The sequence below is a fragment of the Dipodomys ordii genome, unplaced genomic scaffold (assembly GCF_000151885.1).
Source record: "Dipodomys ordii isolate 6190 unplaced genomic scaffold, Dord_2.0 Scaffold78, whole genome shotgun sequence".
Lineage (NCBI taxonomy): Eukaryota > Metazoa > Chordata > Mammalia > Rodentia > Heteromyidae > Dipodomys > Dipodomys ordii.
In genome coordinates, this window is record NW_012267294.1 from 4,386,694 (window position 1) to 4,410,572 (window position 23,879).

At 35.0% G+C, this 23,879-nt stretch overlaps 1 protein-coding gene across 1 annotated transcript in view; it reads left to right on the top strand.

Annotated features, from left to right (window-relative positions):
- The window catches only part of LOC105991963 (15 kDa selenoprotein), a 41,870-nt gene extending 19,435 nt beyond the window's left edge, over positions 1-22,435 (top strand). Inside the window, exons 3-5 of the mRNA XM_013024759.1 lie at positions 10,196-10,259; positions 19,175-19,224; positions 21,552-22,435. Of these exons, the coding sequence (XP_012880213.1) occupies positions 10,196-10,259; positions 19,175-19,224; positions 21,552-21,683 (246 nt within the window). The 3' untranslated portion in view covers positions 21,684-22,435. The remainder of the gene's footprint in view (positions 1-10,195; positions 10,260-19,174; positions 19,225-21,551) is intronic.
- Positions 22,436-23,879: the final 1,444 nt, after the last annotated feature.

Below are 23,879 nucleotides of genomic sequence, written 5' to 3' on the forward strand. Positions count from 1 at the left end.
TCTTTTTCTTCCCCATCTACACCAGTATCTGTTGTTTTGCATTCTTGGTAATGGCCTTCTAACTGCATGATATAGAATCTCAGTATTATTTTGATTTTCATTTCTTTTATAGCCAGAGATGGTGAACATTTATGTGGCCATTTTCAAGTCTCTGTTAACTTATATGCCATTTATTAACTGGGTTGTTGATTCTTTGAGGATTTAGTTTCTTGACCTCCTTATATATTGTGGATATATGGCCATTGATTTTCTCCCATTCTGTAAGCCTTCTTTTTACCTTGTTAACTGTGTCCTTTACTGTGCAGGAACTTCTTACTTTCTTAGATACAATCTCATTTGTTATTTTCTTTGATTTCCTGAAAGTCAGAAAGTTTCTGCCTATGCTGAGAACTTCTAATGTTTTTCCTACTCCTTGTAGTACTTTTATGGTTTCAGATCTTACACTGAGATCTTCAATCCATTTTAAATTAGCATTAGTACACGGTGACACGGAGAGATCCAGTTTAAGTTTTCTTCATGTAGATAAGTTTTCCAACACCATTTGTTGCAGCGGTTATCTTTTTCTCCTCCAATGTTTTTGACTCTCTTATTATAGATGGCTGAAGATCTATAGGTTCATATTTGGGTCTTCTGTTGGGACTGTGGCCTGTTTTTGTGCTGGTATCAAGCTGTTTTTGTTACTTTAGCTCTGTAGTAAAGTTTGAAGTCTGGAATTGTTATACCTACAGCACTACTTTTTTGCCCAGAATTGTGATTCCCTATGACTTTTGGATTGTTTATTCAGTGAAGAATAACATTAGTATTTTGATTGAATTTGTAGATTGTCTTACCAGTATTGCCATTTTCGTGATATTCTGCCAATTCAGGAACACAGAAGCTCTTTACATCTGCAGTGTCCTTTACCTTCTTTCTTCAGAATTTTGTAGTGTTGTTGTAAAAACCCTTTACCTCTTTGATTAGGTTGGTTCCTAGGTATTTTATTTTATTTTTGAGAATATAACAAATGGAGTTGCGTTCCTGAGTTCACTCTCAATCTTCTCATTGATATACAGAAAAGCCATTGATTTTTGTGAATTTTTATAACCTGCCACTTTACCAAAGTTACTTATCAACTTTAGAAACTTGGGAGTGGGGTATCTAGGGTCCATTAGATACAGGAAAATGTCAGCTGTAAATAGGAATAGTTTTAATTCTTCCTTCTCTATTTGGATCCATTTGTTCTCTTGCCTTTTTGCTCTAGTTAGGAATTCCACTGCATTGAAGAAGACTGGAGAAAGTAGATATCCTTGTCTAGTTTCTGATTTCACACGAAATTGTTTTCATTTGTCACCAGTTAGGATGATGTTGGCTGTAGGTTTATCATAAACAGCCTTTATTATGTTGAGAAGTGTTCTTTCTATTTCTAGCTTCTCTGGAACTTTTATTATAAAGGGATATTATAAGATATTTTCAAACAATTTTTGGCATCTATTCATATGATCACATGATTTTTTGTGTGTGTCTTTGGTTTCTGTGTTTTATTTTTTTATTGAGTCACTGTCTGGTTGGGGATAAGTATAACAAAGGCTTTATAAAGAATTTGGTAGTAACCCCACCCTTTCTAGTTCATGGAAGAATTGGTGTATTTTAAAGGTCTTACAGAATTCAACTGTGAAACCATCTGGATCTGGACTTTACTTTGTTGGGAAGTCTTTTATTCCCATTTCATTATTTGTTATAGAGCTATTTATACTGATAATATGATCTTGGTTCAGTTTTGGTATATGATGTTTTCTGGGAATGCATACACTTATACTTTATTTTCTAATTTGTTTGCATAAAGGTTTACAAAGCATTTCCTTAAAATACAAATTTTACTTATATCTCTTGTTATTTTCCCTTTTCATCTCTGATTTTGTTTCTTTGGGTAGTTTCTTTTGGTCAAGTTTATTAAGGACTCATCAATTTTGTTCATTGTTTCAAAGAAACATCTTTGGTTTTGTTGATACTTTGTTGATACTTCTTGTAGACTTTTTTTGTAAGTCCTAGGGCTTGAACTCTGGGCCTGGATGCTGTCTCTCAGCTCTTCAGCTCAAGGCCAGCTCTCTACCATTTGAGCCACAGCTCCACTTCTGGTTTTCTGGTGATTAATTGGAGATAAGAGTCACTGCCTTTCCTGCCCCGGCTGGCTTTGAACCACAATCCTCAGATCTCAGCCTCCTGAGTAGCTATGATTATAGGCATGAGCCACCAGCACCCATTTTCTTGTAGACTCCTACTTCATTTATTTCTGATCTAATGATCATTTCTTCCCATCTACTAATTTTGAGTTTGGCTTTTTCTTGTTTATCTAGGAGCTTGAAATGCATCAGAATATTAATTTGAAGTGTTTCTAATTTATTGATGTTGGCATCATAGCCTCTTTCTGCTGACTTGGCTGTTTCTTAAAAGCTCTCTTATGTTGTTTGCTTACTATATTGGATTCTAGGAATTTTGGGATTTCTCTTCTTCTATCTTCAATGACCCACTGATCATTTAGCAATGTGTTGTTGTTCAGTCTCCATGAGTTTGAACATTTTCTGTGGTTACTTTAACTGTTAAGCTCCAATTTTATTCCATTATGAATTGACAAGATACAGGGGAAATTCAGTTCTCTTAAAATTGATCAAACTTGCTCTATAACCTAGGATAAGGTCTGTTTTGGAGAATGTTCCATGGGCTGCTAAGAAGGATATGTTTCATGCACATTCTCATCTTGTAGGTGAAATATTCTATAGATGTCTATTAGATCTATGCTGAGTTTTTGACTGGATGATAGATACATCCATTGATGCCAGTGGTATGAAGTCTCCAGTGATTGTTTTGTTTGGATCTGTGTGCATAATAAAGGCTACTAGTCCTAGACCCTGCTTATGTGGAGCCCTGAGTGAAAGCCATTCACTCACCCACTGCTGTGGGCTAGATTCTGGATTTGGAATGAGGTTCCACAGCCCTGCCTATGCTAGTGTGGGACCTGGGTGGGAGCTGCTCTCTCACTAGTCATGTTTCTGGAATTGGAAGGAGATTCAGCAGCACTAGTTCTAGCATGTGGGATTCAGAAGTAGGTCACTCATCCATGGTAGAAATCCACTTGGTCTTCTTCCTGAATTCCTCACTAGGAGCACCTTTTCTGTGGTTTAGAGCAGCTTGTGTAGCTGCAGCCCTCAGAGAATGGTGGCTACCATCTTGCCACTATTTCTGTCCTTTTCAAAGCTTCCAAGCCCTCAGATCTGAAACTGGATTTGTTTCCCTCCACTGGTGTGGTGGCTATGTGGGTATCAGGAACAATAAAAAAAGAAGAGGAGAAAGAAAACCAGTGACCCGTCTTCAGTGACAACTCAGCCATAGATCCTCAATCATTTAAGTAAGATTTTTGTTTGCTTTTTCTCCTCTTAAAAGCTTAAGATTTGATATTTCTGGATTAGCACTAAACTCTGCTTATAATTTGTCTAGTTTCTTCTCTTGAGCTGGATGTTTCTGGTAAAGCCCTTTACCTCTAACTGATGAGTGGAAGCTCTGATTTTTTTTTTCCCTGTCATTGTTCTGCTACCTTCCCAGAAATCTTGACAAAAAGTTTCTATTAGATCACAAAAAAACGTAGTGCCTTCATTATTTGTACCCATGTAATTAGAGCTTTAAAACATTTTTAAATATATTTAATTTTTTTAATACCAGGAGATTCAAGAATGAACAGTGAATTAAAGTTTTCGTTGTTGGTTTGAGTTGCGGGATTTTTTTTATACTGTAACACTGAGATACATCCCCAGTCACATTTTTATTTTTAAATTACATCATCGTACTAAAAGAAGTCTTCAGTGCATCTATTAAAAAATATAGTTATTTCTCAGCTCTGAATTCTGTTCGGTTAAAATTTTTGCTTTTCATCCAGGCAAGCAGCATTTTATTCATAATTATTTTATATATTCATAATCATGTTAATAGTTACAGTAAACTGATTTTTACAGTTATCATAATATGAACAAAACTATTAATTTGGGAGAATAAAATCCAAGTTTAATTAAAGGGTCGTTTTTATTTCAAGTGGAGCATTTATAAAATAAGACTGTATGGCTACAAGCCACACTTCATAAAGCCAGAAAAACATAACGCAACTTCTGCCTTGCTTATTGATACCTACTTGGTTTACTTCTTTTTAGTTGTTGTTATTGTTTTGTTTTGGTTTTGGTTTACATTTTAGAATCAGTGTGGTTAGTCTGTTAACCAGAAATCCCTTTGTTATACCATTTTGCAATTTTTGCCTTATTAATACAGAATATAGAAGGCCAAATTTCCTATCTCTAGTTACATATTAAAGTCAGTTGGGAAACTTAAAAAGTAATAGTAATAATTACATACTGATACTGATCTGCATAGTTTCCAGGGTTTTGTAATTTTCAAAACTTCCCAGGAAATTCTAGGAGACTGTCAGTTGAGAGCATTGCTGTAAGATAATAGGAATTTGAAAGCCTGAGAAAATTTAGACTGGCTATTCTATTATACCCATGAATGATAACCCTGAATAGTCCTACATAGCAAACGATTAACTGTGTATTAAAGTGGATTTCATATATACAAATCTAATTAACTATAGAAAGTACTATAGAAATAGCCATTGGGAACCCAAATAATGACATGTCTAAAGAGGTATGCAGCTTGTAAATGGAAAAGCCAGATTGGTTCATGTATGTATTTAACTTAAGCTCTTTTGCTATGCCATGTTATATGAAATTTTAATACTTAATTTGATCCAAGTTGTATAATAAGTTCACAAGGTTTCATCATTGTCTTGTTTCTTTAAAGCCATAGTTAAATATATTAAGTGTCTATATTTGGAAAGTAGCAGATTATTTATGACTTAGACCGGGTTTACAGATTTGCCATGGAATTAATGTTATGATCATGACAGCAAGTTAACAAATACAACTTTTTTTAAATTCAAAGTATTTGTTGGTCAGGTACCAGTGATTTATGCCTGTAATCCTAGCTATTCAGTATGCTAAGACCAGAGGATCAGAGTTCAAAGCCAGGCCTGGCAGAAAAGTCCATGCAGCTCTTATCTCTGATTAACCACACAGATAAACACACACACACACACACACACACACACACACACACACACACACAGCCAGAAGTATAGCTGTAGCTCAAGTGGTAGGACACTAGCCTTAACCACTAAAGCTCAAGACAGCAGGAAGGCTCTTAAGTTCAAATCCCAGGACCAGCACCAGAGGGAAGAGCTAACACAAAACAAAAGGAAAGAAATTAACATACCACCCAATATAGAAGAAATAGTTGTATTGTCAAAGCTCATAGAATTCACAAACTTTATAGACCACGATAATAACAATTTGCCTCATGGAGGTTATAATGTGTTTGTTACTTTTAAGTATCACTTTCACAATATTGTGAAATTTATGTAATCACTTAATCACAATAAAAAATTATTTTTAAAAAGTGTGTGTGTGTGACTTTAAAAATATTTTGTTTAAGGGGCTGGGAAGGTGGCTCAGTGGTAGAGTGCTTGCCTTGCATGCATGAGGCCCTGGGTTTGATTCTTCAGCACCACATAAGCAGAAAAAAAAAGCTGGAAGTGGCGCTGTGGCTCAAGTGGTAGAGTGCTAGCCTTGAGGTGAAGAACTCAGGGACAGTACCCATGCCCAGAGTTCAGGCCCCAGGACTGACCCCCAAAAAAGCATTTTGTTTAACAATTATTTTGGAGTGTAGCTAGATGATAAAAAAAAAAAAAACCACTGAAGGGCTGGAGGGATGCCTCAGCAGTTGAACACCTGCCTAAGAAGCCCCCAGAAAGCCTTGATTAACTTTTTGTCTGTGAATCTGAGCCTATTTGTAGAAATTAGTTGACTTTAGTTACAACAAAATTATCCAGTATCTCCAAAAAGTGGAGATTTTTCAGATAGGGAAATTCCTCAGGAGAGAAATTTGTATTCCAATAGTGATTTGCTATTAGAGAAATCTACCTATAAGAAAAGGAATGCATTGTTCCAAAATCTTGGTAAATTACATGAAATGTATAAAATGATTCTATACATTCATAGATTCTATACATTCTAGCAGTAGTTAAAATGTCCACTTATTTTAAATTATTTGGGCTAGTATAATCCTAATGCAGTAATGAACTATTAATGCCTAGGGTCTTTTTGTTTTTTGGTTGGTTGATTTTGAGACAATGTCTCCTTTTGTAGCTCTTGATTTTCTGAAACTTCCAGTCCTCCTACCCCAGCCTCCTAGGATAGAGGCATGAGCAAGCCACCATATCCAACATAAATACAGCTTATTTAATGCATACAAAAGGTACTGCCAGCTTGTTCTGAGAAATTACTTGCTTCTTTTTTTTTCTTTTTAGCTTTTTCTATTAATATACTACCCTTCTTGAAAGTTAACTTGTTTGGGTTTTTTCATTTTTGTTCTTTCTTTTCGGTCTTCCCCACGTTGAACTCAGGCCCTTGAACTTGCTGGGCTGTCATTCTTTGAACTCAGGCCCTTGAGCTTGTTAGGCTGCCATTCTGCCACTTAAGACATGCAGCAGCACTTTTTTTTTTCCTGGTTATTTTGGAGATGGAATCCTTTCTTCCTAGTCTGACCTTGAATTTGAGATCTAGGGATCTCAATGCCTGAGTAGCTAGGATTTCAGAAATGAGCCACAGGGTCTTGGCTTAAAAGCGTGATGTTTTTGTGTGTAGTTTTGTTTTGTTTTTTTGTTTTTTGTCAGTCGTGGGGCTTGAACTCTGGCTGGGCACTGTCCCTAAGCTCTTTAGCTCAACGCTAGTGCTCTACCACTTGAGCCACAGCGCCACTTAGGGTTTTCTGGTAGTTTCCTGGAGATAAGAGTCTCATGGCCTTTCCTGCCTGGGCTGGCTTTGAACCACAATTCTGATATCTCAGCCTCCTGAGTAGCTAGGATTACAGGGGTGAGCCACCTGTGCCAGGCTATTTTTGTGTTTTGTTCACTATAAAAAGTAAAAGTTGCTAGGTTAAAACTCTAAAGTCAAGGAATTTTAACCAGTTTCTTTTACTCTTTTCATACTTCATGACTTAGAGGATTCCTGTTATTTTTAGTATGGCATGTAAATTTGTGGTATGAGAAGTTTTGGAGTGGTTACCTAATTACAGAACAATGAATGATAGCCCCGAAGAGTGCCGCCATAGTGCCTTCTGCTAGCTATAGGAAAGTGAGTTCATGCATACAACTGAAACATAATCTGTTAAGTTCCTTAAGACATTTAAAGTTTACTATAATTATAACCAACTCAAATTATTTATTTGCCATGAAGCAAATATTTTCCTATTAAAAACTTTAAATTCCACCAGGTACTGGAGGCTCATACCTGTAATCCTAGCTACTCAGGAGACTGAGATCTGAGGATCATGACTTTGAGGCCAACTTCAGCAGACACATCCAAGAAACTCTTAGCTCTAGTTAACTAACAAAAAGCTGGATTTGGAGAAGAAAATTTAGATTCACTGGATTTAGAGCAGAAAATTAAAGTGAGAGCACAAGGCCCTGAGTTCAAGTCTTGGTGCAGGTACAAAAACATAATAATAAATAGAAACTCATAAGTAAAATAGCAATTAGGATCACAAATTAATGCTGTTAAAATGTCACTTCAGTAATGTTACGCAACTTCTAGTTATGCAACTTTTTGTTTTGTTCATCTTACAATATTTTTAAATTATATATGATATGAGTAAATTATGTATCAGAACAGAGTTCTATGAAAGTTTACTGAGACGGTCCCTAATTAAAACTACAGGAGGCTGAGAAGTGTGGCTGAACTGACAGAGCACCTGTCTGCCCTAGTTCAAGGCCCGAACTTCAATACTTAACTCTGAGAATGGGACTTCACCGAAGTCTACCTCAGATAATGGGGCTTCAAAGAGACCTGTCTCTGAGAATGGGACTTCACCGAAGTCTACCTCAGAGAATGGGGCTTCAAAGAGGCCTACCTCCTGGAAAGGCTGGCAAGCCCCTGGGAAAGATGTGTTTCTGTCCCTGCTTTTCTTTTCTTCACTGTATAAGAGTGCCTATTAATCTTGTTTCTGCTGCTCATTGTACTTACTCATGCTCAACGTTCCTTTATTCAAAGCTCTTTCTTAAGAGTGTTGACAACTCCAATATCTGATGGGTGTCTTAAAAATATGACTAACTCACCAGAGTTAAGTGCTACCCTGAAAGCCCCTCTTATGGAGGCTAGTAGACAAGTCATAAGCAAATATAAAAGTATTGGGGGTTTCACGACGTCACTTCAGCAGAAGGAATTGTTGGTAAGAGATTTACAAGAAGCTGTAGGTGTGGCTAGAACAGAAAGAATGTATGGCAATTGCTGAGATAACTACTTAGGAGAAAGAACTTCCTGTTACTCTTTGATTTACTTAGAGACTTGCTAGATCTAGGCCTCCATGGTGCTTACTATTAAAGAAGGAACAGGAAAGATCTTAATGGGACAGCTAAGGCCTCTATAGAAAAAAGTAGTGGTTAATTGGTGACATACATCGAAACCCATTGTATTTCTTAAAAATAGAAGTAAGCCGGAAACAAGTGCCTATCTGGCGACCAGCTGGTGACCACCCAAGAATGAAGCCCTGCAGCAAGATTGTGTAACCTTTTGCCCTTTCTCATGAAGACTTTTGCTATAAAAGTTTGTTATCCTCTGCATTAAATCGCACTCAGCATCCACTCCTCTTGTGTGTGAGTTGTCTGTTGCCATCTCCCCACCTATTCCAGTTCCTCCACTAGGTGTCCTCTGTCGTCCCGACCGCGGCAGTTAACCCCTATTTAAAAAGAGAGAGAGAGACTGGGCAGGGGTTTAGCCCAGCGGAAGGGCGCCCGCCTGGCACGCGCAAGGCCCTGGGTTCGGTTCTCAGCCCTGGGGAAAAAAAAAAGACATATAAAGCTACAAAAAGAGAGAGAGAGAGACAGAAAAGAACCCTACAAAATCAACCGGTTTTTCTAGAGAAGATTACATCTGAGCTATTATACGTATTTCTAATACTCTGAGGTAGTCAATTGGTATTTTAGAAATTTCTGTTTTGTGTTTTTGTGCATTTTCAAAAAATATTTTAAATAAGCATTCATAGTATATGTGGGGGGTTTGTTTTATTAAATAGATTCTATCTTAGAATGCTAAAAGTAAAATTCCATTTTTTTAAACTTCTGAACCATATAACTAAAAACTAAGAAGAAATCAAGCAAATGTGTTAAGTTCTTAAAATTCACTTGCATTCTCTTAGCATCACATTATTCCATAAAAAGAATGGGCAGGCTTTTGTTGCTATCAAAAAAAGTGGTATTTGCTATTGGATTTATTGCAATAAATATTTGCATTTAAGTTTTTCTAAGCTTTTACTAAGAGAATTGTAGGTTTTATGATTGCAAATGCAATGTTTACCACTGAATCTAAATTTCATTAAAGAAAAATGTATTTTAGTCCTTTATAATGACATTCTAGGGGTTTTCCTGTAATATCTTTAAATACTATTTCCTGTAAGATTTGCTTTTCTTCCATCTTTTTGGGCAGATAAAAAATACTTCATGAAGTATTTAATGTCCAGTAAGAATCTCCCTTCTTAACTCCCAGTTGAACAAGTATAACAGTGTATTGACTTTTATATCTACCATTTCTTTTGTACTTTGGGGTCATGACTAATAAAATAAGGGTTACTTAAACAGAAGCCCTGTGTCCATCTTTTTAGACAACAACTAAGTGACTAATTGGCAGGGAATATATAAAGTATGAATATACTAGAAAAAAGGGATGATTTCATTTCCTGGACAGGATGGAGTAAAATTTTACCACACTACTAGGAATAGTGCTTAATTTAAAACTTAATGAATTGCTTATTTTACTAATTTTCTATTTAATATTTCCAGTCCCCTGTTGGCCATGGGTAACTGAAATCACAGAAAAGGAATATTCCTTTTATAGCTCATCCATTTCCTCTTCTGTTAGGGACTGGAATTATAATCTTACTGAACTCTGACTTTGGGGGTGGGGAAGGGGATCTGTGTATCTGTTTAACTGTAAGGTTAACACTGCCCTTTTTTTTTATGCTATTTCTGGAAGTGAAATTCAGTGCCTCCCAAATGCTAGGCAAATACTTTCTACACAGCCCACATAAATTTATACCAGTTTTATAATTCCTGATTTTCCTCTTGTAGCTTTATGCAGGAGCTATTCTTGAAGTCTGTGGATGAAAATTGGGGAGGTTCCCTCAAGTCCAAGGTATGTAGCAAACTATTGAATCATTTTAAAGTCACCATTATACAAGAATGGTTTCATTAAATATTCACGAAAATGCTTTAGAATTAGACTTTCTTAACAACATATGAATTTTGTTCGTTTGTTTTTACAGTATATAAAATGTAGATTTAAAATACAACAAATGAAGTGGTTATTTTCTTAAAAGGAGATTCTGTTGCCAAGTAACTTTTATGACAGCTCTTCTTTTAGCAGATGTAAATGTAATTCCTTTAAATAACACACCATTCTAGTATATTTTAAATGTGACTAGATTTATGAAAAACTGCATGAAGTTAGAATTGATTACCATATAATGTGGGTATACAAAAGAGTCATAATATGTATATCTTCATAAGAATTTAATGATAAATATGTTAAAGGATCATTATAACTGTATTCTTCAGGCAAACATTAAACAATGGTGAGCTTACCTATTCAAAAAGGCTTTTTAAATATTTTGTCTTTGTATGCACTTGAAGATAAGTTTTATGATACTGACCTCACAATAGTGAAGCTTTTTATTTAAATACATAATCATTCTTTTTATATACTTTATTTTGTTTTGATATTGGCTTATTTTCAATTGTTTCTTACATTATTTACTAACAGTAAATGATTATGGGGGCATTCCACATGTCATAAAAATTTCCTGTGTGAGCTCATGCCTTTTATTGCTGACTTAGATTTGCTTATAATAAAATAATGCTTATTTTGACACAGAAATATGAAATTCAGTAGTTTAACTTGTCATTTTTAAGTGAGCCTCAAAGAGACACATCTAGTTAAATATATTCTTTGTTAGAATAAGTACATATTCTAATGTAACACAGATTTAATTTCTACTTCTGCTATGGGTAAACATTCTTACTCTGATCCTGTCCCCCTTTATCTCAGACACCTAAACAGAGAAGCCACATTTTGAAAGATTGAATCTGGAGTCTTTATTAGAAAGCCAGCATCTGCGGGCGGACTCCTGTTTCAAAGGCCTGCAGCCCTTCTAATACACTTAACACTTAGAAAACTAAGAAAGCAGAGAAAAACAATACTAACTAACAAACCAGATATAGAGAGCTGAAATCAGATGCTATGGTGACTGGAGGAGAGCCAGGGGACACGAGACAGGAGACAGACACAAGAGGCTTGGTGTCCTGGCGCCTAAACATGTCTGCATCTAAATAGGGTCAGGTCCTGGGCCAGGGTCACAGGGCACTGGACTGAACCGTCCAGTAACCTATCATCCAAGTCCCACAGGCATGCCCATCACCTAGGAGATGGGACTGCACCTTCCTCCATCATGAAGACAAGATGGAACCAGTTAAACTCAATTCCCTGTCCACCATGGGGCAAAGATGAGGCCAGTTAGACCCAACATCCTGGCTAAAATACAGCAACTTGTATTGGTCTTTTATATTAGTTCTTGAAATGACAGCATGATTAGTTTTATTCCCATTCTAAGCTTTTACTAAGAGAATTGCAGGTTCTGTCATTAGAAAAGCAATGTTTACCATTGGATCTGAATATTAAATAACACAGCAGTTGCCAAAGTTTCGTCAATTACCTTATACCATAATGATTATATTTACTGATTTGTATTTTTTTGTTTTTTTAAGTGCTGTTAGGTTACTTTGGTTGTTTTTATTTTTAACGATACCAGTGTATATCCTAGCATATTAGAATCCTCCTGCCTCAGCTTCTAAATGCGGGTGTTATAGCCATGTGTCATCATATTTGACTGAATTGTTTTATTAATAATCTTCTGTGACTTAGTTTTCATTGATGCTGCAAAAAGCCATCCTATTTATGAAACCAGATTTTATGTCTGTGGTAACATAGATTTCTTTCTTGCTTTTTTTTTTAAATTTGTTTGGGTGGGGAATAGAGTCTCACTATGTAGCTTACAGTAGTTTTGAACTTAAATCCTCCTGCCTCCTCCATGTTACATCTCCATGTTACAACTCCAGTGTTGATACAGATCATATATCTTAGCCCAGTTCCAAAAACAAAGCAATTTACAACAATAAATTTTCCTATTTTTAAGCTTTTTAATACACGAATGCAAAGTTCAGATTTCACATGTGTTTGTTGTGCTATTTGTATTATTAAATGAAATAATGGTATGAAATGGTGGGGATGGATATGAATGACATTTTATTATGATTGACATGTACTTTTTTAATCAATAAGAACTAACTATAGGGCTATTCACAGTCTTAATCATATTTGCTATAAGCTTTTATAATCAAATCTTAAAATCAATATTCAGTATATTACATTGTAGGACTACATGTGATGTAATCAAAGATGTGTCATATATAGATGTAGGTCTGTTTTGTCCCTTTTCATTTATATTTTCACTGTATGTGATTTTTGGAAATAAGTAATTCAAACATTTTTCTTTAACTTCAAGACATACACTTATTATCCAATCCCTGCTTATAGAGCAAGCACTAGGATTGATATGTGTGTTAAAGGTTAGCTCTAACATGTCCCTGAACGTTAAGAGGAGGTTCTCCTCAGCCATATAGACAATAAAACTTAGCTCTTAGGGGTAGTATAAGTGATTGTGGCTCATGCCTGTAATCCTAGCTACTCAAGAGCCTTAGAGCTCAGGATCACAGTTCAAAGCCTGGGCAGGCTTTAATTAAACTAAGTCTATGAGACTCATATCTCCAATTAACCACCAGAAAAGTGGAGCTGTAACTCAAAGTAGTAGAGTGCCAGCAAAAGAGCTCAGAGACAGCACCCAGGCCAGGAGTTCAAAAGAGCTCAGACAGCCTGCAGGCCCAGAATTCAACTACCACAACTGACGGAGAAGAAAAAATACTGCCGTTCTTCTTATTTTCAGAGAATAAAGCTTATTCCATCTTGTAGTTACTTACTCTATCATTCCTTTTGAATATCTAAAATATATTAGGGATAATTAAGCCATAGGAAAAATAAAACAGGGCTGAGAAGGTGGCTTGGTGGTAGAGCACTTGCCTTGCATGCATGAGGCCATGGGTTCGATTCCTCAGCACCACATAAGCAGAAAAAAAAAGCCGGAAGTGGCGCTGTGGCTCAAGTGGTAGAGCGCTAGCCTTGAGCTGAAGAGCTGATGGACAGTGCCCAGGCCCAGAGTTCAGGCCCACAACCGCACCCAAAAAAAAAAACAAAACAAAGACTAAAGTTAGAAGGATAATGTAATAATAAAGTGAAACATCAATATTACAGTTTCTGTGTTTTTTGTTACTGCATGGCCTACATAGTATGACGCCATCTTTGCCCAATTTATAGGGGTTTTAGTTTTCATTGGACACATTTGTGAATTCAGATATATTGTTTTCTACCCATAATGGCATAAAAGAAAATTGACAAGCTTTCTATGATTGGTAAATGAAAGATGAATCTTGTGCTTTAGGCCTTAATTGTCCAGTTATGTAGCCAACCATTGGCTATTTAACCCACTCAGTTCCTCAGTGAATTGCAATATTTCAATGCTGAGTACATTATATCAAACAGATCAGAGATAGAATATTGACATTAATGCAGAAATTTCTATTGGACAGTGCTACTCTAGACTAATGATAGTATATCTAATTAGATAGCAAAAATCTCTGGCTGTGATACTTCATTTACTAACAATTAGAATGAGTTTTCTCAAAATCAGGAATCAGTGAATGAACAATATATATTACAAAGTACAAAAAGAAAGTAAATTTTTGTTTCAAGCAAATACTTTATCATACATGAGTGTGTGTTGTTCTGGTGATTATAACACCTAGTTTTTATGATGTTTATGCCAAAGTAGACATATGTAAATAGATGTTTGGCAGGAAATGGATGGTGTAAGCTGTGGGTTTAGTTCAGTGGTAGAAGTAAGTGTACTTAGCATATGTTAGGTCCTAGGTTTAATCCCCAGCACTTCCTTCATTAAAAAAATTAAAAATTACTGGAAAAAAATACTGGATTGATTGTTCTAATATATTTATATAACTAAAAGTTAGTAATTTACAAATAAGATGGTCATCTTCAACAAAATAAGCCTTCAAATACTATCACTTTGACAATGTACAAGAAGAAAAGTCAGAGCAATAATAAGCTAGAATCTACTAGAAATGTATTTGAAATCTAGAATCCATATTTGTAAGATAGGTTTGTTACCAATTCAAATATGAGAGTCAGTGAGCTATTAGTTGCATCAGAGCACATTTTATTTTATTTACCTTCAAAACCAGGAAAATAGTTGGCTTAAGTATGCTCAAGTTCTTGTTCATATGTGTCTCACTTTGTTTTTTTGGAGACATGATCTCCAAAAAAGGCTGCCTTCTCCCTACCTAAGCCTTTTCAGTGCTAAGATTACAGATTATACATCCATATCTGGCTTGTGTTTAAATTTTTAATAGAATTCCTCATAGCTTTGTTTTCTAGTTATTATTTTGCAAAATTATTCATAAATCATTTTGAAATAGAAACAGTATCTACTGTAATTGTACAGTAATTCTACAGTAATTGCTATTTTTTTCATATGTTCCGAACACTATCTTGGTTCTTCAGAATCTAAGGAAAATAAATATATCTTGAAAGGGTGTCATTTATCCGAATATTAGTTTCTCTTTGTATATTGACAATTCATGAAGCTCTAGAGCACAAGAAATATAATTAAATGTGATTACAACAAGCAGCTCTGTATATTAAAATACCAAATTTTTGTCAAGTGTTTAAAAATTCACTATTCGGATTTTTCCTATCCTTTGTAGAGCATCATGAGAATTTTCCCATATAACACTGTCATGTTATATATGTTCATACTGGTGATTCAAATCATTACTGCATTCAAATTTGTCCTCTCTCCCATGGTACTGGAATTTTTAACTCAGGATCATGCATTTGACATGTTGTACAATCTTTTTTGCTTTTGTTATTCTGTGTTTTTTGTCCTGCTTAGCATGGACCCCTGCCCACATATTTATGCTTACTGCATAGCTGGAGTGGCTGTACACTCACATGCCCAGCATTTGGTTGAGCTGGAGGTCTATTGATAATTTTGCCCTGGGGACTGGCTTTAACTTTGAATTCTCACAGTATCTGCTTCTCAAGTAGCTGGGATTAACAGGCATGAATGGCACCCAACTAATTACTGTCATTTTTTTTCCTGACTGGTGAAGATCCAAGAATACTGTTGCCTTTTTTAACATAGTTTTGTTTAGGTTTTGAAGTGCTAGAAAACAAATTCAGGGCTTTGTACCTGCTAGGCAAGAGTTTTACTACTGAGCCACATGTACTCCAGCCCTCTTAGCATATATATTTGCTGTATTTTTTTCATTTACTTTCTCCATTCAAAACCTTGGCAGTTGTTTGACTATTATGAAATGTCAGTTTTTAAGATCAAGATAAAATGGTAAGAAGTAAAGTCCTCTTGGTCTTTGAGATTGTGTTGCAGAAAGGGCATCATTTGATATTCAGTTCTTAAGTTTTCAGTTCTCTAGTTGCATTTTTGTTGCCTTTTGTCACTCAGGTACAGTAAATCTTACTTCTCTTAATCCAGGGTATTTATTACTTATTAAATTAATAGCATTTGTGCTAAAATATAGTCAATGGTAGAGTGTTTTTCTAGTATGAAAGCCTGAAGCCCTGCTGAGTTTGACCTTCAGCTGTGCATACAAATAATTAGCAATATTTAATTTCTTTGATTCTGGGAATCAAACCCAGGACTATTCACACTCTGAATAAAGCTCTATCACACAGCTATAGCCTGCCCCGATTGCATTGCCTTTATGACCATCTTCTGCCTCTTTTTTTACAAATCTGTTTTAAGGAAATTGTAGGTTTCTTACTCTTTTTTTATTTATTGAAGTTAAAGAACATAGTTTCCTCATATTCTCAGATAACTGATCCAATGCCATGTGTATATGATGTCATTAAAGATTTGTTTTTAAAAAGTTCATTTACTGCTTGTAAAAAGAGATTTGCCTATACAAAGTATCTAACAATTATTCTGATTCAGATTGAGGATGCTTTATGGATCTCTGCCTAACAGAAAAGAGTTAAAAACTGATACAAACAGTCATTAGGGACTCCTCTTAATATTTCTTTTAAATTTGTTCACTCATTTCATCCTATTAAAAGTCTGTTAAATGAAAATTACTAACTGCTAACAGTTTTGTTTTGGATACAGAAAAAAATAATCTTTCTTCAGAGTGGTTTCTTAATGTAATTGGAAAAACAAATTGACACATTTGGAAGTGTGTTGGATACTGTTTTGTCCATGCATAGAGAGTTTTAGCTAACAGTCTAAAATGCAGTAGGATATCATAAAATAACTTGTTTGAAAGTTCTTGATTGAGCAGAATATTTGAACAAATCTTGCAGAATGAAATTAAATAGAAAACGTAACTTTAATCAGTCAGAATAACAGTTTTATTTTGAATTAAGTTTTGCAAGGAGAAATTAGTATCTTTCAAGTCCTCAAAACTTTAAAAGAAAATTTCATTTACCCTACCTTCATAATGAAAAGTCAGTAAATACACTTGTTTTCTAATTCTAAGTTTGAAGAATAAGTCTCTAGCTCAGAATATGGCCAACAACACCAGCCTCTCAAGTACCAGGCCCTGTGTTCAAAGCACAGAAATATAAGATACTAAACAAAATGCTATACGTGTTATGTTTAAAAAATGTGTTCTACACTACTAAATATCCCCATGCTGCTGATCACATGTATGGTATATATATGTACACCGTTATATGTTATAGACTGTGATAGACAATTTACTCCAGGAAAGTTAGAATGAACTTGTGACTTTAAATGAGCATCATTATTCCACAATACTGTGAAATTTGGGAAATTATGTAATCACTTAATCACAATTTAAAAAAAAAAAAAAAGAACCTTGGGGAAGGTAGGGAGGGAAGGGATGGTAGGGGGAAAACAATGGAGGGGGTGACAATGCTCAATAGGAAGTGTACTGATTACCCTGTTCATGTAACTGTAACACCCTATATAGTATCTTTACAATAAAAAAAAAAATTTAAATGTGTTCTAAACTTTTTTAATTTGATCAGATAGACATGATCATTATTGAAAAGTTGACAAGACACAAATATTAACAACGAAAAAAAAGAAGGAAATGCTCCTTTAAAATTTCCCCCTATCAATACCCCAGGTTAAAGCCTTCTGTTTAGGACTTTAGTTAGTGCTTCTGAGCTGTTTCATTTAGAAATGAAATTATTTAGGAATAAGTATCTACTACTTTTTCAATACCCATAGGGGAAAAAATGAATCTATAACCTATATATCATAAAAGTTTGTACTTTGTGAATAAACATAGGTCAGTATTGTTGTTTTGTGTTTTTTTTGTTTTGTTTTTGGCCAGTCCTGGGGCTTGGCCTCAGGGCCCGGGCACTATCCTTGAACTCCTCTTACCACTTGAGCCATAGCACCACTTGCAGCTTTTTCTGCTTATGTGATACTGAGGAATTAAACCCAGGGCCTCATATATGCTAGGCAAGCACTCATTCCCAGCCTTCCAAATACCAAAATTTTTATGAAGACCTTGAACATATCATCTAAAAGTATAATCTATCAATACAAATTGAATCCTATAAGTATACTAACAAGCTTAAAACAGTACATTTTAACACTTGCTAAGTACCCTTTTAGAAGGATGTTTGGACTTCTTCCCACAATTCAACCTAGGAAAAACAATCTCTCCCTGCTCCCTCTTTTTTTCTACTCTAAAATAAATCTGTATGTAAGTATCTTGCTCTTTGGCATTATAATTATTAGTGTACCTGAGCATTTATTTCAATTGTTGATTGATCCTTTTTCTATTAATTACATGTTTCTATCTTCAGTCCATTGCTTGGGTATTTTTTCTTTATTGTAAGAACCTCTTAATACATTGCAATTTAGAGATAATTTTTACCAGTTGGTCATGTTTATGGTAGTGGTGATATTGCTGCTCTAAAGTTTCAATTTTTATGCAAACCCATAAAGCATTTCTTTTAGGGGAAGAATTTTGTTTCCCATTTTCATTTTAGGTATCTGTTTTACAAACTTTAGTGAGTATTCTGAACCTCTCTTAGCATTTATCACAAGTGTAATTATTTGTTTAGCCTCTTCATCAAACTGTAAATTTCATAAAGTCAGGAACTAATATGTTTGATGTAGCTATGTATGCTGTCTTACATATAGTAGATAGCCAATATTTTTGTGTTAAAGTTTTACTCTATGTGAAATGTATTTAAATATGATTCAATGTTGATACCTATGTTTTCTGTTATTCCCAAATAGCTCAATAGTTTTCTCAAAAGTTTTCTTTGAATAATTCACATATACATCAGACACATATATCCCTTCCCACTCCTTTTTTCTGATTAATAACTTTACCATATTCAAAACATGTAAAATATTTATCTCTGGGCTGGGAAGGTGGCTCAGTGGTAGAGTGCTTGCCTTGCATGCATGAGGCCCTGGGTTCGATTCCTCAGCACCACATAAGCAAAAAGAAAAAAGCCGGAAGTGGTGTGGTGGCTCAAGTGGTAGAGCGCTAGCCTTGAGCTGAAGAGCTGAGGGACAGCACCCAGGCCCAGAGTTCAGGCCCCATGACCGGACCAAAAAAAAAAATTTATCTCTTCTAATTGTTTAAGTGTTCTGGTCTCAGTATCATGGAGTATATTATTAAATTGTTCCCTCATATTTTACTTTGTAAAGTTGCCTTGACTATTCTCATTTATAGCTGAGCTATTTGGTGTTATTACTAATTTGAAAAAGTCTTAAAACATATAGTCTGTCACAAAAGATTTATTTACTACCTATTTGAATAAGACAATACTTAGTTTAAGTTTATTTCCATTTTTGGTGTTGATCTTTGAGCTGGCTGAGATTTTGACATAACAATTTGGATCTTTTTTCCTTTAAGCTTTTGTCAGAAGTGATAAACCCAAACTGTTCCGTGGACTACAAATCAAGGTAAGATTATTGTAATGGAACTTCTCCAGATACTTTTTGAAGTAAAATAAGGATAAAAAAGATAGCTGGACACTGGTGGCTCACACTTGTAATCCTAGATACTCAGGAAGCTCAGCTCTGAGGATTAAGGTTCTAAGCCACCCTGGGCAGGAAAGTCTGAGACTCTTATCTCCTTTAACTATCTTAAAAATTATTGAAGTACAGCTGTGGCTCAACTGCTTGAGCAAAAAGGCTCTGGATAGCGCTCAGGCCCTAATTACAAGCCTCAAGACCCACACAAAAAATTATTGTTAGTATAATAAATATACAAATAAGTATAAATATCCATAAATAAACTTTGATTTTTTTTAGAGCAGTTCTTTGTATACAGAAAATCTGGAGTTTCCATACTATTTAGCCTCTACCCTTACCCTCAGTTTCCTGTTAGAATTCAGTAAGTTTGTATTAAGGTTCAGTTTTTCTTTTGTGTGGCTGAAGTTTTTCCAATTGCATAATAACATTGTCATGCAGAATATTTTCTCTGTCCTAAAAATCTTGATTGCTTCTCAGATTTATCTCTCTGTCTCCTCTACCACTGCCAGCCACTTGTCTTGTTCTTGCTCTATGGTTTTGCCTTTTGTAGAGTGCATATAATAGTATTTTCACATTGCCTTCTTTTACTTATCAATGTGCATGTAACGTTCTGAGAGCTTCTTTTCTATGCTTCAATAGCTCCTTTTTATTGCTGAACAATATTCTGTTGTACCACAGATTCTTTTTTTTTCTATTCATCTATGTAAGAATAACTCTGTAGTTTGTAGTTTGGGCCAACAGTTAACACTTTTTTATATAATTTTTATGTATACAAAAGTTTTCATTTAATTTAGGGTAAAGGCCTAGGAGTATGAATTGCTGGGTTTTATAGTTTGGCCTCTATGTGACTTGGAAATGTTTTCTTCTACAGGTTGTTTTTTCAATCTGTCCATTGGTTCTTTAATTGTGCATAAGTTTTTTTAGCTTAATGTAGTCTTAGCTGTCATCTGTCTTACTTTTGCTTATTTTCCCACATTTTAATTTGGATTTGTTAGGTTAGATTGTTTTGTTTTGTTTGGAATAAGTTCTTTTGGTTTTGCTAAAATTTAAGAGTTGACTGTTTAATGTGAATCCTTTCATTGGATGTTTGTTTTGCAGAGATTTTCCTGCCAATCTGTAGCTTATCTTTCTTTTTGGAAGGGAGGAAGGTTTGTACTCAGGGCCTAACACTTGATTAATTTGTGTAATTGATTGGTGTTCCACTACTTGTACCATGCTGCCAGCCCAGTCTCAAAGTCTTTTCTGCCCAAGCTAGCTTTGAAACCTCCATTCTCTGGATCTCCCAGATCTCAGCCTTCTGAGTAGCTAGGATTACAGGCATGAGCCACCATTGTCTGCTTGTAGGTTGTATTTTTATTCTCATTGTCTTGAATGGAGCAGACTTTATTCTTTGGGACTGGAAGTACAACTCAATGGTACAATACTTGCATAAGGCTCTGGGCTCCACCCCCAACAACACACACACACACACACACACACACACGCACAATTGGGAATATACTGAGTGTTGATAATGATATCAGAACTTCTCTCCATCTCTCAAGTCCATAATCCACAGAATTTTGAAAAAAAAAACCACATGAAGCATAATTGCTGAAAGAAGATATAAGTACTCTTTCTCAACACAGCTATATCTTAGTTATCAGGTTTTAGTCATTTAAAGAGTTAATCTTGTAACAAATGCATTGGTTTTATTGTCATTTTTTCCCAGATTTAGAATTTCACAGAACTATAAATACCAATTCCAACCAACTAATGGATCTGAAATTTCAAGAACTCCACCTAATTCCAAACTGATTATAACAAAATCATTACATTTCTTAATCCAAAGGAAATTTATAATCCAGCATAGGATTCTGTATCTAATTGTTTTTATGCACGGCTTATTTCACAATTGCTCTTATACCATTCTTCTATCTTATTTGAATTCATTTACCACCACTATCAAATTTTAAGCTCTTCAGTATGAGTCATGTATGCAAAAAATAGTTTGTACATTCATAATAAGCTTTAAATCCCAAATAAACTGTCTTGATACCAGCAGATACTTTTCTGTTTAGAAGAAATATTATTTTTTCTCACATTTATGATGCAAGTTAATTCTTTCTTAAAAGACTTCCTTTAAAATCTATTATCATGTTACATCTAAAAATTATTAATTACTCTTACATTTTTTAAACCTGTTTTGATGTTGATTGAGAATAACAAGGCCCTTTCACAGCAGAAAATAATGATCATGTCCCTCTTTTATACAGTATGTTCGTGGTTCAGATCCTGTACTGAAGCTTTTGGATGACAACGGGAACATTGCTGAAGAGCTAAGCATCCTCAAATGGAACACAGATAGTGTGGAAGAATTTCTGAGTGAAAAATTGGAGCGCATATAAATCTTGCTTAAATTCTGTCCTATCATTTTGTTGCCTTATCAAATGAAATATTACAATATCCAGAAAGTTGTTCTGCATGCTTCCATTGATCAGCCTTTCACTGTGAGGCATTAAACATTCTAGTTAGAAGTTGAGGTGGCAGCACAGCCCATAATATGTGAGGAGTGAGCAAGCTTCACAGAACCCACTTTTTCTAAATTTCTGTCCATTTGCATTTGTTGATACCACTAATGAAATGCTTTGTAATAGGCTTGTCATTAAATGCAAAGGATAGTTTGATAATTGGTCGAGTTTTATCAACAACAATTCTAAATCAGGGAGAGTTAATGAAGACAATGCTATGCCTCCTATGCTATGTGTTCTTTCAAAAATAATGACAGAAAACTACAGAGCAAGTAAGATAAACTGAGCCTCAACAGATTGCCTTCTCCTGGGAACCTCTTGTGTTTTGTATTCCACCGCTTTCTTTTTAGTAGAAATATTATTTAGATTGTAATGAGTGTCCTGCAGAAAACTTTTGTAGCTTCATTATTGTGAAACCAGCTTGGAGATCTGCAGTAAGAGTGGATCATACACAAAGATTTGCATCAATGAAGACTACACAGAAAACCTTTCTTAAGGATTTGTGCAGATCAGATATTTGGCAGATTTTTGTGCTTTATATTCTTATAGAAAAATGTTCATTTAAAAAATGATCACTTGTAATACCAAAATATAAATAAAACCAGTCAAAAGTCTTGAATTTGACGTTATCCTAATTTGTCTTTGCATGTTTAAAAATGTTAATGTTATTGCTGCATTCATCTCAGCTATTTATTTATCTATTTATTGCCAATCTTGGGACTTGAACTCGAGGCTTAGGCACCCTTTCAGGGCTGGCACTCTATCTCCTGAGCCACAGCTCCACTTTCAGCTTTTTGCTAAGTAATTGGAAATAAGAATTTCATGGACTTTTCTGCCTAACTGGCAGTACTGCAGTACTTAGATCTCAGCCTCCTGAGTAGTTAGGAGCCACAGGCACCCAGCCTAGTTTTTGGTTTTCTATTTTAAACAAAATGTAAAAATTGCTGAACCAGTTAAAAGTTACCCTAAATTCTATTGTTGGTCTTTACCAGTAGTTTATGTCATATAATATTTAAAATTAGTCCATTTTTAAGGGTAGCAAGAGAATATTCTCTGCCTAAACTGGCTTTTTAAAATAGCATAAGAAATCCTGTCAAGCAGACTATAATCTACTTTGGATCATGGCATAAATAGTTGATAAAACTAGAACTGGTTAACATGAAAGTGATCCCTAATGGCTATTGCTATTTCAGAACAAAAGGGATATTAAGCCAGTGTGGACATTGGAAAAAAATCATGGAGTTGCCACCACATACAGAACAATAGTGGTATTGATGAACAAGACTTCAAAACTTTTGCGATTGGCATACAAAATAATTAGACTGATTTCTCGGCAGAAAGTGCCAGTTAAATGAGTATCTAACATGGAGTGTTAGCAAAGAGAGGCCTTGAAACTATTGTATTCATGCTGTTGTGAGAGATCAAAGAAGCTGAAGAACCCTACCGTATTTTAGATCTTCCAGTTCTCAAGCTGATGAATAATAGGATATCTACCAAGCCCCAATTTTTTAATTGGGAGGTTCAATTTACTCAGCTAATTCAGAGTGGTTTTTGCCAATTGCAAGCAAAGAACAGCTTTTTAAAGAAACAAAAGCACTGATTACCAAGAGTATTAATACTGATCCAAAAAGTATTGTTTTATAGCCAAAGTCTGACATTTGATTCAGCTTATTCAAAGTCACCACAAATAACAGCTATTTAATAACTGCAACTTTGCTCACCTTGCCAAAACTATATTACTTATAACTTAACCAGTTAATTTATCTCTAAATTTAGCAAAGGCTTCTTATGAGTAAAACTACAAATAAAACTATACTGTTTAAAGGCTTGAGAGCTTTTAAAAATTAAAAAGAAAGAAGTACAGGAAATGCCTTTGAAGGTAGATCCTGCAAATGTTTAATAGTTAAAGGAAGAGATGTAGCTCCATGTTAGAGCACTTATCTAGCATACACAAGACTATATGTTTGATCTCCAACACACATAAATTAAGTTGGCAGTAACTAGAGTGTGAAAACATTTACAAATACATGGGAAGTAGTGCAGATGTCATATAGCTTCATAGTATTCCTTCTA